The sequence below is a fragment of the Aphis gossypii genome, chromosome 3, assembly GCF_020184175.1.
Source record: "Aphis gossypii isolate Hap1 chromosome 3, ASM2018417v2, whole genome shotgun sequence".
Taxonomy (NCBI): domain Eukaryota; kingdom Metazoa; phylum Arthropoda; class Insecta; order Hemiptera; family Aphididae; genus Aphis; species Aphis gossypii.
The window spans coordinates 42597923-42614831 of NC_065532.1; the positions used below are offsets into that span (position 1 = coordinate 42597923).

General features: G+C 25.2%; 1 protein-coding gene across 5 annotated transcripts; it reads left to right on the top strand.

Annotated features, from left to right (window-relative positions):
* The first annotated feature begins 1821 nt into the window (after nt 1-1821).
* Nucleotides 1822-16606, top strand: LOC114128866 (probable multidrug resistance-associated protein lethal(2)03659). Of its 5 annotated transcripts, XR_007605353.1 has the most exons (27): nt 5461-5611; nt 6431-6516; nt 7085-7195; nt 7285-7419; nt 8700-8907; nt 9083-9305; nt 9668-9824; nt 9932-10070; nt 10140-10250; nt 10324-10599; nt 10696-10860; nt 11058-11179; nt 11249-11346; nt 11439-11524; nt 12152-12549; nt 12979-13265; nt 13331-13410; nt 13503-13653; nt 13749-13855; nt 13947-14070; nt 14150-14320; nt 14406-14533; nt 15069-15314; nt 15399-15571; nt 15670-15910; nt 15995-16187; nt 16475-16606. XR_007605353.1 is itself a non-coding variant. In XM_050204743.1 (26 exons), the coding sequence occupies exons 2-26, from the start codon at nt 6440-6442 to the stop codon at nt 16010-16012; spliced, it is 4032 nt and encodes a 1343-aa protein (XP_050060700.1). In that variant the 5' UTR covers nt 1822-1840; nt 6431-6439; the 3' UTR covers nt 16013-16271. The 5 variants fall into 5 exon arrangements, 4 of the variants coding, with proteins under 4 accessions (XP_050060700.1, XP_027849264.2, XP_050060699.1 ...); XM_050204743.1 differs by lacking the exons at nt 5461-5611; nt 16475-16606 and adding an exon at nt 1822-1840 and having other exon boundaries at nt 15995-16271; XM_027993463.2 differs by lacking the exon at nt 16475-16606 and having other exon boundaries at nt 15995-16271.
* The last annotated feature ends 303 nt before the right edge of the window (nt 16607-16909 follow it).

The window sequence follows — 16909 nt, forward strand, 5'->3', positions numbered from 1 at the left end:
TCTAATACTGCTATAATATTATGTCAAGCCTAAAATTGTTATTCACAATTTAAGCATATTAAAATTAGATATATCAAATATGGGCCCTTATACAGTATGATAATATTCAACATCTCGCCATACTAAATATAAACAATTTCTTAAAGAATATTAGGTATAATATTTAAAGAGTATTGAAAATTTAATAAATCTAATTGACATCTTATTATTAATAAATAATATTAATTATCTAATAGTTAAACCTTATGTTAAGATAAAATTAGGACGTCAGCTCATGAACATGATTTAAAAATTTTAAACAAGTTTATGTGTAAAGGTTATAATTTCCAATATATACATTTATCTGACTGCATGCATTTTATGCAAGTAGATCATATATTATGCGGCATTAGTGCCAAAATATGTAATATGAATTAACTTAAAACTGTATGTTAAAAGTTAATGAAAAAATATTGACATTTGTTTGTTAGAAATTAAATTGGTCAACAAATTTTATTATCAATAAAAAACTAAAAAATCTGGGAAGTCGTTCTGTAGGTTAAGTGTATTTTATCATAGAATAATAATTATTATTCATTAATGGATTTATTAAATTTGATTTGAATGACTAATTTATTCTTCTATCTGTGTGTTTGTTCAAACTTCACTATTGATAAGTTGATCTATATTTCATAACATTTTTTTTCAGCTTCAAATTCATGTAATAAATAACAACAAAATTATTTTATTGTATAAATTTGGAATTTGGGTAAAAAAAAAATACATATAATGCATTTTTAGATCACTATAAGAACCACATATTATTTATAGTAAGCCTTGTATTAAATTTTCAAGTTAATAGGTAATGATTTTATACAAATCTTCAATTAAAGAATGAAAATAAATTACATACATGGTAAATATAATTAATAGTTTTCTTGGAAGATTACTGGATTTAAATGTACATAAAAATCTATGAAAGCCAGTATTATAATCATGCAGTTGATATTCTGTTACAATTTTATATAATTTAAATTTAATTAATAAAATAAGGAATAAATTAACTGGAATCTATTTCTAGAATTTGTGGAAACTGCCTATGGGTTAGAGTTCATGTTCTAGATAAACAAATCTATATTGAAAAAATTTTCACTAAAATTAGTGAAAAGTAAACCAATTTTTGTTTAGCAATTAAGTTCCTATGTCAATTTTATAGGGTAATAGGGCAATTGGAAATAATTTCCCGACGAAAAATTTAAAATGTTGTAAGTTCTGTTTCAGTAATTCATTAATAGAGTGCGCCAAAGCAAATGTCAATAAATCACTAAACCCAGAAATTTGTATGCTATAATATAGCATTTTTTTATTATTATTTCTCTATTTAGCTACTTGCTAAACACTTTAAAATATTATTTTCTGCTTAAGCCCTATAAAGGGTTTTAAATTAGAAGAAGTTTAAAACTGAATACTCAACTTTTACTAAATTTTTGGATTATAATAATAACTTTGCAATTTCAAAGTATAGGTTTTTGTACTAGATTTTTTTTTGTTTTACTTGGTTTATCTATAACTTCTAGGTTATAGCGCCTTAAGCTAAACTTATTATTCTCTAATAACGTTTTTCATTGAAATAAAGCCAACAGTACTATACTTACCTTTATAATATTTAAAACAATTTTAGAACTGAAAGATAAAATTAATGTACGATTTGTTAGTGTATAACAGTGGTTTTCAACCGAGGTAACATGGACGATGGACCCAACTTTGTTGTGATATGAAATCTACACGAGAAAAGGAAAAAAATGTTGGGAATTTCCCAATTTCGTAAAAACTACAGTCAACAATCTCATTAAATTTGAAGGTAAAAATCATTTTTTCATTTTTTTTTTATTTGCCAATTTAAAGTTTATAGTGTCAATGTTTAATGAACCCAACAAGTGATAACTCAAATAAGTATGTAGTGTAGCTACCTACTGTATATGTTTTTTTATAAAGTAATTCGCAGTGTTTGAATCTAGTGGTTATAAGGGTGTCGTGAATCAAAAAAGGATTGAGATCCACTGTTTAGGTATAGTGTACTACAAATACCTATTAATTGGTTAAGAGAAGAATTTTTCAATTTATTCAAAATAAGAGGAATATACCTACAATTAAAAATAAATAGGTACCTAGGTATATATTTTTCCATTAAGCGAATGCTATCAAAAGTGTTATAAAATATAATACATAACCTAATCAATAATAATTAATAATGTAAGTTTTGAAAGTACCAAATCTAGATACTATGTGTAAGTGTTACAGTTTTAATTTTATTTTCAATAGGTATTATTGGTACAAAATATAAATTAGATACTAGATAGGTAGTATAAAATATAAATTTATCTTCTCTCTATAGCAACAATAGATTACCTATTGGAAGTTTAGACAATTATCGCTGATCGATAAGTTAACGAGGGAGATAGGTATACTTATTACTTACTCATATTCGCTTTATTATGTTCAAATCGTATGTATCGTATATTCGTATGTACTTCTGATAATAATATTAGTGAGCACTGTACAGCTAGAAAACCACATTGTCATTTTATATTCGTACCTACCTATATAAATTTGTTTTCGCTTACCTATACATCGATCACCGATCGTATTTTAATTTATATTTTTTTAATTTTAATCATTCGTTATTTTAGAAGTTTATGTTTAGTGAAAAGGGAACTATAAGTTGTTGCATGGTTATTTGTGAAAAAGTATCTCAAAAAAAATGAATAACCCATTAATCCTCATGTTATGATTTATGATTATGACCATCCGACCCAGAGTTTAATCTTGCCTTTCAATTTGGAAACTCCAATGGCTTGAAAAGTATTTTTTACTCAATGACTCATTTTTGGTATATTAATTATTATGATTATTATTTAATTCATAAAGGTTTACCTACGGGTAAATGGTAATACTAATATTACTAATATGTTTTTGCAAATACTACATTATTAAATTGTTTCAAATAATCCACCTTAGTTTTTGAGAGGGCTTTTGAACTTTCTGCATTGGACTTGAAAAACTAGAGCGCTCTCCCCTATAGTACGCTAATGTTAAATTAAATAGTCCATAAAAAAAAACAGTATATTATAATATTATGTGTACAATTAAAATATCGATTTATTCGTGTGAACCTACGAACCGTATACAATTTTTAAATAGTTATGCAAAACAACTTACCTTAAGGCGTATAGTATATTATACCCTTATTACAAACACGGCAATAACTATATTACCTATATCATTTTGTTATTATGTTTTAAATATTTTAAACTCAAGATCGTTTTATTTTTTTGATTGTACACTGTAACAAACCTCAAATTTTTTCCTATATAATATTTACATAAGTATTATTATAGTAAGACATCTAAATATTGGATATTCTCGGTGACCGAAATTTTTTCATCTATTTGGAGATGTCTCCTATTTAAAGGGGGAAGGGATGGAACAGAACGGAAAAAATTATATATATTTACATTTATAAGTATATACCTATTGTATGTACCTATATTAAAATTTAAAATTATTTACCTAATTACATCATGACATGTGTACATTGAATATTCGTATTTATTATTTAAATTATAAAAATGTAAATAAAAGTAAAAAACTAATACCTATTTGAAAAAGTCATTTTTAAATTTTATTGTTTTAGAAAACAACGAAGTACCCATTATAAATCTCAATAGAAACAATCTATTTGCGTATGCCCTTTACCTGATGAGTCCTAATAAAACACATTTGGATTATGGAGACGTCCGCTTTTATAATTTAAATAAATGTGTCTGTTAAGTGAGGGAAGTTAATACTGTATACATAATGTTTATTAATCATAATATATAAATACTTTAAATAGGCTCAAGTTTAATCTTTACGATGTTTAATAAGTAAGTATATAAAAGATATAGATATGTGATATCTTAATAGTTATAAATTAAATAAATATACTGGCATTCTACATGGGTAATGACTTCTTGAGTTAAAATGAATTCTGAACGAATACCACTTCAACATACAATAGTGTCTATCTATAAATTTAAACCTCTCTCTGATGATACCGATATTCGTCAAGTATAGGTAGGTTACAAGGCTTAGGTAATCCATTACATTAATGTCATAATAAGTAATAACGTATATTATTGTGTTATATTTTTTTACTTAAAATATCGTAGAAATGTGTATACCTATAATGTCCTACTGCATTACCTACTATGGGTTAAGTTACAGGGTCTTTGAGGTATGTCGAAGCACTGCGAATCGTTAGAAATTGTATGAAAAGCAAACCTGATACATATATGATTCGTTTCATAATACATAATATCGTATCATCATAATTCCATCAAAGAATTAAAAATGCTAATAAAAAAGTTATTTACTATACGAATTAGATGTATATATATATATATGAAATCAAAATATGTAGATACATACTTACTCTTAAAAATATCATTTTACCTAGTTTCTACTTCATCGAGTCCAATGTTCTTCTTTATGAAAATGTATTTCTATAAAATAAAACTCATACCTAGTAGGTAGTATCAATAAAGTATGTAACAAAGAAAAAATTATTATTAGAATAAGCTTCTTCGAAAAAAAATCTTGAGCTTGCTACTGGGATCGTAAAAAAGGTTTATTTTTATTATTGTAATACTAAGAAACATGACTCTATAGAAAGGTCCTTAAAAATTTACGAAGGTCTATACTTTATGAACTCTTCTCCTGTTTACACGCCTGCATATAATATTATTATAAGTACTTACTATGTTTGTAATGTTTATATTACAATGAAAATGTGTATGACATATGTAAATAAAACTTATTTCCAAAACGCGCGTATATAAGATAAAATACATTTTTACAGAAACCAAAGTACAAAGTTTATTGTAATCATAATATTATAAAATACCACACACAAGAGTATTTCACAAGCATGCATATCTTATTTTTTCTTAAATACCTAGTGTAGTTATTCAAAATTTGAATTTTGGAAGTATTTTTTAAGAACAGATTATTCATATTTTTTTTTTGTATTCTTTAAAGAGTGTCCTGTGGATATAATATAAACTCCTATATTTAATATCAATTGCTTCGAATGAGTAGTTTTTGAATTAATTAACTTTGTGTACTAAATAAGATAATAGATGTGTGATAATCGTTTTATAAAAAAGGTTTGATAAAAATCTCAAAATTTGAAAATAAGTATTTAAGATGTCTATTAAAACATTCAAAAATTAAAATCTGAAAAATGTATTATTAAATTCAAAGTGGGGGTTAGTGTATGTTTGATGAACCATTCTGTATATTGGAATATTTTTATAAACATTACAGTAGCTTGCAATGAATATATATTATTGCGCAGTGTCCTTACACTTATTAAGATTCCCACTACATCATCAAGTGTATAGTGTTTATGATTTTTATTAATGACAATAAGTATTTTTTTTACAGCAATTGTTGATCAATTGATTTGTAGTTGAGAGCGTCTCATGACTAGTTTCAGTTTACATTCTGTTTAATTAGTATATATATATATATATTTATAGAACATAAACAAATAATTACAAGAGTTGATTAAATTAAAACATCCGAAAATGTAAGTTTTTTATTTATACAATATTTTGGATACTTATTATCTACCCTACCTAGTATATTTTTATAAAATAATTCTCAAATAACTATATAACTTCTAATTGTATAATGTAGGCATTAACTAACAATTACTATTGAAATTTATATGAAAACAATTCGAGAGCTTTAACTTTAATACATTATATTATTTATGATCTGTGGATTGTATCTAATAAAGTTATTTTAATATAAGTGAAATAGTATCTATTTAAGTATAATCGTCAAATATTAAGTACCTACTTTGATTTTTGTTAAAATCATAAAATCATAGTATTTATTGTATTTTAAATTTATACCATCTAACATTCTCTAATATTTTTAAAGTATTATACCTCATGGCTTATATCATCGTATTAATATATTTAATTACAATTTGTTTGTTTTATCATTAAAGTTCAAAAGAAAAAACGTTGTACCGATGTTTACAGGGGGAAAATTTTAAAAGTAATACCTAGTTTATTATTTATGAATCATATCTATCTGCATATTCTTGAATTTTGATGCATCAGAAATTTTAAACGATATTAAAATGGTTTATGTTTACTTATTCTTATTATTTTTGATAGATATCTTTATATATTTATTAGATTGTAATGCACTTATACTACTTATCATTAATAATATTGTTTTGTTTTTTGTTTTAACTGATGTAGATTATTTAGATACTAATAACGAATGATTAATAAAATATAGACGTGATTTATTGTAATTATGATTGTTGATAAAATAATTATACAAGATAATATATAGCATCACGTACAGTGAATATTTTTTACAATTTTAGATTATAAATATGGACGCAACTTTCAAAGAAGAAAAACCACTCAATCCAAGAAGTAAAGCAAATATTTTTGAAATTGTTACTTTTAGGTAATTTTATTACATTATAATATGAAAAACTATAATAGTATTATTAATATGCATATAAATAGTGACAATTTCATATAATCTATAGCTTATAATAAGTATGACTATTTTTAGGTGTCCTATTGGACGCTGTGTACTTATACAGTTAAATATTAAAAGTACTTAACTAATGTTTTTAATCATTATGTTAAAAAATTATTATTAAGTGAACACACGCTTTTGCACATCTATTGAAATTAGTAAACAATTGATTTTAATTACCTATTAAAGGTAATAGATAATAAAAATAAACTTTTTGTATTTAACCTATTGTAATGGTAAATAAGCCAAAATCAGTTTTGTACTTTTGAGTGATTTGAAAAATCGTGCAATTTGCGATTTTAGTTATCGGCATCATTTTACATTGATTATTTAAATGATATGTGTTGTGTATTTTCAAAAATTCAAAATGCATGCAAATCATATTTTACCTACCTATTTTGAAACCTTTTTTTGCTTTAGGTATATAATAATAAAAATAATATAATTATTTTACTAAATATTAACTAATTGGTGATTTTTTTTTTTTAAGTTGGATTTTAAAACTTATTAAAAAAGGATTAAAAAAAGAATTAGATTTAATTGATTTATACACAATTTTGGAAGAAGATTCATCTGCATTACTGGGTAACAAATTAGAAAAGTAAATAATCCATCACGCATGTGACGAATACAAATACAATATTATATGTACTATATGTATACATTATACCTATTTATAATTTTTCCTAGGTTATGGAAGGAAGAGTTGATAAATTCAAAAAAGAAAAATCGAAATCCCAGTCTTTTAAGGACACTATTTCGAATGTATGGAACACAGCTTATTTGTATTACGATTATATTAACAATATTAGAAACTTGCATAAGGTAGGTACAATTTAGGTTAGGTAACTGGTGTACCTATATGTACCGCAGTATTGCATTAATTAATAATTAGGTATTAGAAATATTAATAATTTGTTATTATCTATACTTTATGTATAATTGTATTATTATTGTAGTATTAAGTACATTAGTACATTACTGGGTGAATGTAAGTCCCTAAACAATCTAGTAGATAAAAATACATATGTTAGTTTCCACATGGTAGAAAAATTATACGTGTAAATTTCTACACGGTAAAAAAAGGTGCGTATGTAAGTTCTTACACTAATCGTTTATCTGTTATTATATTACGTATATAATATATAATATATACTATATATTTTATACAAATATACAATACAATTCTAATGAACTACATACATATCATAATTCTATAATTTAAAAAAAATATGTACTATATTATTAATTTATATGTTTTATTTTATCAAATTGATATTGTCTTAAAAAAAATAATAATATTATATAGTACATATTTTCATAATGTGACAATGTACATAATATGAAAATTATTGTGTGTAAAGTTTATAGTTATTATAATTATTATCAAACCAACATATCAAATGTTCTGTATCTATTATTTATTATTCAATCAATAATGAAAAATTGTAAACATTTTGTGTCAAAAAATTGAATGTATGTTTTCTCAGTTTTATCGATAAGCTATCGTTACAAATTAACTATTAAGTATTTGGCACCATACATAACGATTGGAACAAGTGCGAAAGTATTATCATATTCCACTATTATATTCCAATAGTTATAGTCTATAAATTAACGTAGGACGTAGGTAAACAGTAACTATTACAGTAGGTAAGTAATTTTTTACCGTAAAGGAATTCACACATATCACTTTTTTCTCCATTAACTTACGCAAACCTCATTTTTAAATTTATGTATTAATTTTTACACATCGTTTATAGGAATTAATGTATCTATACAAATTGTACTTGTTACTCATTTAAGAACTTATAATTACCCACATTACTATATAGTGTGTTTTATTTTAACGGTAACACAAAATATTTCAGTCCAGTTACCCCAGATTGATTGGAATTACTAGAAAGGTTAAATATATATAAATGTAAACAAGTTTTGTAAATATATATTTTTGTATTCCGTATTTCCTCCTAGAAAACCCATATTAATTGAAAGTCACTATATTGAAATATTTCGCGTAACCTTTAAATGGAAACATACAACTGATTAAATTTAACAAAACGGTATTATTGTACAAATACATTTTTTTTCATTCATTTGAATAGCATTGGTTTATCGACTATTGTTGGAAAAATAGTAAGCTATTTTGAAACTTATAAACCAACCAATCAAAAACAAGATGGAATTTATTTAGCAGTTTGCCTAATTGCAGTTTTATTAATGAGGTCAATTAATTTTAACACTTTCGATATGATTTTATCTCATACTGCGATGAAACTTCGGATTGCGACTTGCAATATTATTTACAAAAAGGTAAATTTTTGTATGTAATTTTATATATTTAATATACAAACAATAAATATTATGAGAATATGTAATAATAGTAACTGTATTGTAAATTATAAATATAGATATAGGTACCTAATGATTTAAGTAAATGATTTAATAAATAATGTATAACGTTATTGTATTTTATTATTATTTTTAGTCGTTGCGACTTAAAACTAATTCTGAAGATCAAACAACGACCGGACAAATAATAAACCTTATGTCAAACGACGTAAATCGATTTGATATATCGATTATATACGTGCCATATCTGTTGTTGGGTGTTTTACAAACAATTGTAGTGACTTATTTTTTGTGGCAAGAAGTAGGGGTGTCATCAGTACTTGGCGTGGCTACATTATTTGTATTTATACCATTACAAAGTTAGTAGACATCTTATAAATTGGAGTAATTTTAATTAACATATTATGCTTTATAAATTATATAATTATAATTATAAAGTTATTAATATATTTAAAAAAAAAATAAACTTTTAAGTTATTTCTATCATCTAAAATACATATTTATAACATCTCTATTATTTATCACTCTTTTTCTTCGTATTATTTTAATCGCAACCAGTACGTTTAAAACCAACGTTTTTTATGTACATGATTTTTAAATTTGGTTTAATATGTATAGCATGGAAATTAAAACCAATTAATTTTATAACATAAAATGTATACATGAAAATAGAGCACAATTGATGTTTAATTAAAAATGATTATTCTGTTTGACATTTAAGTATGGTTGGGGTCAAAAACGTCCGAAAATCGATTAAAAACAGCCAAAAGAACGGACAAAAGAGTACATTTAATGAACGAAATAATTTCGAGCTTACAAATAATAAAAATGTACACTTGGGAACCATTTTTTAACAATCTTACAACATTTGCCAGAAAGTAAGAATGATTACGAGTAAATTATATGATTATTCAAAATAAGTACCTACTTTATAAAATATGTAGATTAGTTTAAATATGAATAACTATAATTTTTTATAATATAGGAAAGAAATGAATAAAATTATAAAATCAGTGTATATCAAAGGAATTTTGTCATCGTTTTTTTTATTTAACACAAGAATCGCATTATTTGTGAATTTATTAGCATTCGTATTACTTGGAAACAATATAATCTCATCAAAAGTAATATTTTAGTTTAAATAGTATATTATTTTATTTTGAAATTATTAATAATTTTATATTTGGGCTAAGGTATTTGTAATCACTTCGTATTATAACATTTTACGAGGAACATTGACTGTAGGTTTTCCTCCGGGCATTGGTCTATCTGCTGAATTACTTGTGTCAATAAAACGAATTGAGGTTTATATTCATTAAACATAATAAATACTATTATTTTTTTTCTGTTTAAAAAAGAAACAAAATAATTTTTCAGGATTTCCTTTTATATGAAGAAAAAGATAAACAAATAACGACAAACCAAATAAAACCAACAGATATTTGTAGAAAAACTATAAACAACGGTGTAGTGTTGAGTAATGGGAGTAATCAAATCAATATTGGAATTCAGTCGACTAATTTCGGCATAGTCATGTCAAACGCTTCGGCCAAGTGGACAGATGGTCAAATTGACAATACCTTAGAAAATATCAATTTAACCGTAACGCCCGGTCGATTGGTTGCAATAATTGGTCGAGTAGGAGCAGGAAAAGTATATTAATTAATGTATAATAGTTACATCTAACGATATAATTAATAAATATTATATCATAGCGATTATTGTTTTTTTTTATTATTTTTATTGCAGAGCTCGTTAATACAAGCTATTTTACAAGAACTACCACTTTCAGGTGGAAGTATTTCCGTACGTGGTATAGTGTCATATGCATCACAAGAACCGTGGTTATTCCCAGGTTCTATTAAACAAAATATTATTTTTGGTTCACCAATGAACAAAGACCGTTATAACAAAGTAAGTGATAAATGTAAAAAAAATGTGCCTACCTAAAAATATATCTTATTGATTAGCATATAATATTAGAAGGGTTGGTACGAATAAATATTTCGTTTTTAAACATCATGACGTTTTTTCCATCGTCTATTAATTCAGTTACAGTATTATGTACCGATTGATGATTGTTAACATAAACCTATGGTTATGGAATTTAGGTAATAGATGTATGTGCGTTAAAAACAGATTTAGAGCAGTTTCGGTACGGCGATCAGACGATTGTAGGAGAAAAAGGATTATCCCTCAGTGGTGGACAACGTGCAAGGATAAATTTAGCTAGGTAACTTAATGCGTTTGATTTTTATAAAATTGTTTTATTATAATAACGTTTTAAAACATTGTGTGCTAGAGCCATATATAAACAAGCGGATATTTATTTATTGGATGATCCTTTATCGGCAGTTGACACACGTGTCGGCAAGCATTTATTTGAAAAGTGTATTAAAGGTAGATATTAAATATGTTGCGTGTGTAGTATATGTTTTAAAAACTGTAATAACCTATTACTGATTTTTGCCCATTTTTATTTTCATTCATAGAGTATCTCAAAGAAAAGACTTGTATACTGATAACCCATCAAATTCAATACTTGATTAGTGTAGATCAAATTGTTTTAATGGAAAACGTAAGTACAATAATAATAATTGTGTACGTAAGATATACTTAATAGTTATTATTTAAAAAAACTAACTATGTTTTTTTTTTACATAATTTGAAGTGGTTAAAACATATTTTTAAAATTATTTTTACATTTTGACGACAACATGCATTTTTATTTCCGTATTCTAAAGCAGAATATTTTTTGAAGTAGGTATTTCAATAATACATAAAAATCAAATTTTAAGCGATTAGTTTTGTATGTATTATATTTATTTGAAATTTAATTCAGTGGGATAGAGTGGTACTACCCCACAAAATGTTGGTCTACTATTGCGCTTATCTAAACTTTATATAACTACTTACAATAAATAAACTACTTGTTCAAAATGTATCAAAATACTCTAAATATAATATTCTGTTAAAAAATATGAAATAAAAAAATAAAATAGAAATGTATGTTGTCATTGAATGAGTAAAAAGTTAAACTATAGTAAAAAATATTTTTATTAACTACTGGAAATTATATAAATGAAATATTTTCAAAAATGTTATTGTTTCCTGAAATAATCAGTGTTTAACTAGATTACTCCGTACATTTAAATTACAAACATACCTACAAATACTAAAAAATTATTTTTTTTTTGTATTTTAGGCGAAAGTTACAGTGGAAGGTACATATCAAGAGCTTCAAAACTCTGGTTTAGACTTTACAAAACTACTAGGATCTTCAACGGAAACAGCAATTTCGACCGAAAAGGAATATAACGATACAAAATCCAGTATCGAAAGTTCTGAATCACATTCTGCACATATTGCTCAAAAGTCATCCGTTTCTATTGTCACGTCATCTGTCAAAGAAACCGAGATCAATGGTGTTCAAGCTGGACCATTTGACATGGCTGAAACGCGTTCTTCGGGGAATATCGGATTTAGTATCTATTCGTCGTATGTTTTTGCCGGTGGCCATTTTTGCAAAGTACTGTGTTTATTGTCAGCCTGCATTTTTACTCAAATACTTGCGTCTGGCAGTGATTGCTGGATAACTTATTGGTAATATAAAATGCGTACCTATATCTTAACCTACTTTTATATTCATTTTCAAACATGATAACATAAAAATTGTGGATGTTTAAAATAGTATAGTGGTACAAATTTATATAATTTAAATCCAGAATTAGTACAAAAAATAGAAATACGACATACTAATAGAGATTAAGAATAAGGTAATCGCATACTCACTTGTTATTGATGTGGTGCTAGATGGTATAAATGGTATAATATTGTGCATGCAACAAAATACTATTTCTGAAATCAATAATATATAACCATGACCACCGTGACATAATCAAGAAAATAGAAAAGTCTTCTTAAAAATTTAAAAAATAATAACACTTAAATTGTTCTACCTAACTATACTCTAAGAATTTGCTACCCAAGAAAACTATAAGACTTAATATGTGATTTATTATCTCTTTATAGGGTTAATCTAGAAGACCATTATTTTGGTTTAACTGAGCAATTAGTTGGCACCAAAAATGATACGTTCACAACAATCCAACCCATTGATGAATCAATCCCGTGGATTGTATCGAGAAAAACTTGTATCATTGTATTTACTATACTTACTCTTTTAATTATCATATCTGCCTTTACCGAAATAGTGTTTTTGGTATCTATATGCACCACAGCATCCTCAAACCTTTATAATAGAATGTATAATTCAATTACAAGAGCAACGATGGCATTTTTGAATAAAAATCCATCAGGTAAATAATAAATCTTTTTTTATCTTATTTTTCCAATCAAATTTTAATTGCGTTTTTTATATTAGGTCGAATTCTAAATCGTTTTTCAAAAGACATTGGAGTTATTGACGAAACGTTGCCTCCAATATTTATTGATGTTGTTCAAGTAAAATATAAAATTAATTTTAATTCTGAATATTTATGTACTTGGTATTATTTAATATTAATCACCTATGTTTTATATTTTCATTTTATTAGATCGGGTTGATGGTGATTGGAACTTTAATAGTGGTGGGGATTGTTAATGCTTATTTAATCCTACCAACATTTGTTATAGTGGTAGTTTTTTTCAAAGTTAGAAACATATACATGATAGCAACTCGTAATGTAAAACGTCTAGAAGGTGTTGGTGAGTTTTATAAATGATTTTAATTTTCAAAGACATTATTAATTTTCAAATTAATATGCTATTATGGTAAAAATCTTTTAAATTCATCAATATAGCACGAAGTCCAATGTTTACTCATGTAAATTCTTCACTTCAAGGACTGACAACAATAAGAGCATTTGAAGTAGAACAAATACTTTTCCAAGAGTTTGCAAGCCATCAAGTAAGTATATAGAAATTTATTATATGATAACATAAATTTGAGTAGGTATACAATGCGTATTAATTATATTGTAATATTATAAAAATTCTAGGATTTACATTCTTCAGCTTGGTTTTTATTTCTGAGTTTAAGTAGAGCATTTGGGTTTTGGTTAGATATTATTTGTATTTTTTATACAAGTCTCATAATGTTTTTTTTCATATTTATTGTTAATGGTAAGTGTTTAGTAATAATACAATTTAAGTCAACTTATAACTATTTGATTATATTTATTTAATCATTATATTATTTTAGATACACAAGGCGGGAATGTTGGTCTAGCTATTACACAAGCAATTGGATTAACTGGTATGTTCCAATGGGTAGTAAGACTGTCTGCGGAATTAGAAAATCAAATGACGTCTGTTGAAAGAGTTCTAGAATATACAAATGTACCACAAGAACCAGCTCTCGAATCAGCTCCAAGTAACGACTGTTAAAGATTGTTCTATAGTAAATTAAACTAAAAAAAATCTATCAGTAAGTACATTGTTTTTGTTAATTATTTTAGACAAAAAACCGCCCGAAGAATGGCCAAATAAAGGAAACATCACATTCAACAAATTATCTATGCGTTACGATTCAGACTCACCATTTGTTTTAAAAAATATCAGTGTTGAAATTGAGGCTATGGAAAAGGTAATAACGATTTATTTATTAAATTAGATTATAATATTAGTAATACACCTACATAATTTAAGTTAAACTTCAGGTGAGAAAATAGTGATAATAAAGTTTTACCTTATTTAACCTAAAGTCCTAACCTACTATTATGGCTTATACTGAACTCATATTTTTCAAAAATTAAAAATTAACTATTAAATTAATTTTAAATAACGTTATGTTTACTAAATTATATAAAAAAAAAATTTGGTTAAATGATGTAATATTTTTGCTTAATATTTGTATAGGATAATATTATTATGTAGGTAGTAACTAGTAGGTAAAAACCTATATAATAATATATCATAAAATTAAAGTAGACACTTATATTTTTAAGAATTGATACTTAATACTTATAATAACTCATAGTTAGGAGTAAGTATGAATATTTAAAAATGATATCTGTTCTAATTGAATGTAATTCTATCATGTAATTACGAGGGTTCCATAGTTACAAATGGTATTACTAGGTATATTATTGTATAGTTAATGGTCATTTTATATTTTATAGATAGGAGTTGTTGGAAGAACTGGTGCTGGTAAATCATCTTTGATTGGAGCATTATTCAGATTAGCTCTTAACGAGGGTAGGATCATTATTGATGGAGTTGAAATTCATGAATTGGGATTACATGACTTACGATCCAAAATTTCTATCATACCACAAGAACCAGTTTTGTTTTCAGGAACAATGAGAAAAAACTTGGACCCATTTGATAAATATTCAGATCATATTCTTTGGAAAGCTTTAGATGAAGTAAGTGTAATTAGTTTAATTGATTAATATAATCAAGTAGATAATACTACAAAATAAAAATTGTTATAATTCATTTATTTTTAGGTGGAACTTAAAGATGTCGTGGAAGATTTATCTGATGGGCTGAACTCAAAAATATCTGAAGGTGGATCTAATTTGAGTGTCGGTCAAAGACAATTAGTATGCTTGGCTAGAGCTATTGTACAAAATAATAAAATTCTTGTATTAGATGAAGCCACTGCCAATGTGGACCCACAGTAATAAAAATATATATATTTAATATTAAAAATTCGATAGCAAATAATATTTTTATAGAATATTTACTTATAATTTATGTATTTTTTTTAATTTTAAGAACTGACGGTTTGATACAAAATACAATCAGAAATAAATTTCGAACATGCACAGTATTAACAATTGCTCATCGCTTAAACACAGTTATGGATTCTGACAGAATACTTGTAATGGACGCTGGTCAAATAGTTGAATTTGACCATCCATTTACTTTGTTGAAAAACAAAAATGGATATTTGTATAAAATGGTAGAACAAACAGGCCCAAATAACATAAAATTGTTACATAGTGTAGCTACTGAGGTAAAATCAAATATTTTCATAGTTTATTTTTACATTATATTAATTATTATTTGTAAATAATGTTTTTTTTTTATATTTTTAAAGAGTTTTAATAATCGATAATGTACAGAATGCTTTCCTGACGAAGATAAATATGAAACTACAATCATAAATATGTAATAGTATATTATATTATTATTTATTTTGCTATGAGGTTCATTATTATTTTGTATCCATAAAATGGTATCTAGAAAGAATTTTCAATTAAAATAAAATTGGCGATTAATTGATGTTAATGGTAAATTAGTTTGATGTTATTAAAAATAATAATGCTTTTTGGCTTAACTAATATTATGATTAAATTAAAATTAATTGATTTTAATTACTTTATTTGTGATTCCAATTATGGATTGATATTATTTTATTTTTTAGAAGTCTACCTATAATTAATTTGAACCAACTAATGTTTAACATAAAAAAATAGGAAGAAATCCCCAAATTCCCTGATGCAAACGTATTTTGAAAATCAAAAAAATAAAATGACTGAGTTTTGTAGTTTTAACTAAATTTTGTTTTATATGACAGAGACTGCTGCAATCTATAAAGATCTTTATTAAAGAAGTACGTAAAATAAAATAATCTTTTCTTTGGACATAAATAATAATAATACAAAAATTAATGAAGAACGACGGACACTGCAGATTAGTCTTAGTTTTAATTCATCGACCAATACTATTAAATACAATTAAGTAAATCGTCGACAAGTATGGTAACTGGTAAAGTATGGAAAAGTATAATATGATTTAATTTAATGGACTTTAGAAAAATAGTAAAGAAATAATAGTGGGTAGCCTACTGCCGGTTTCCAAAAGCTAATAGTTTTTAATTATCATTAAAACGTGTTCAATAAATAAATCTTTTTTTCAATTTTGAAAATAGAAAAAAAATATCACTATGAATGAGGTTTACTGAGTATTTATACGAATTATAATTTTTTTCCACCCTGTATAATGTATCTAA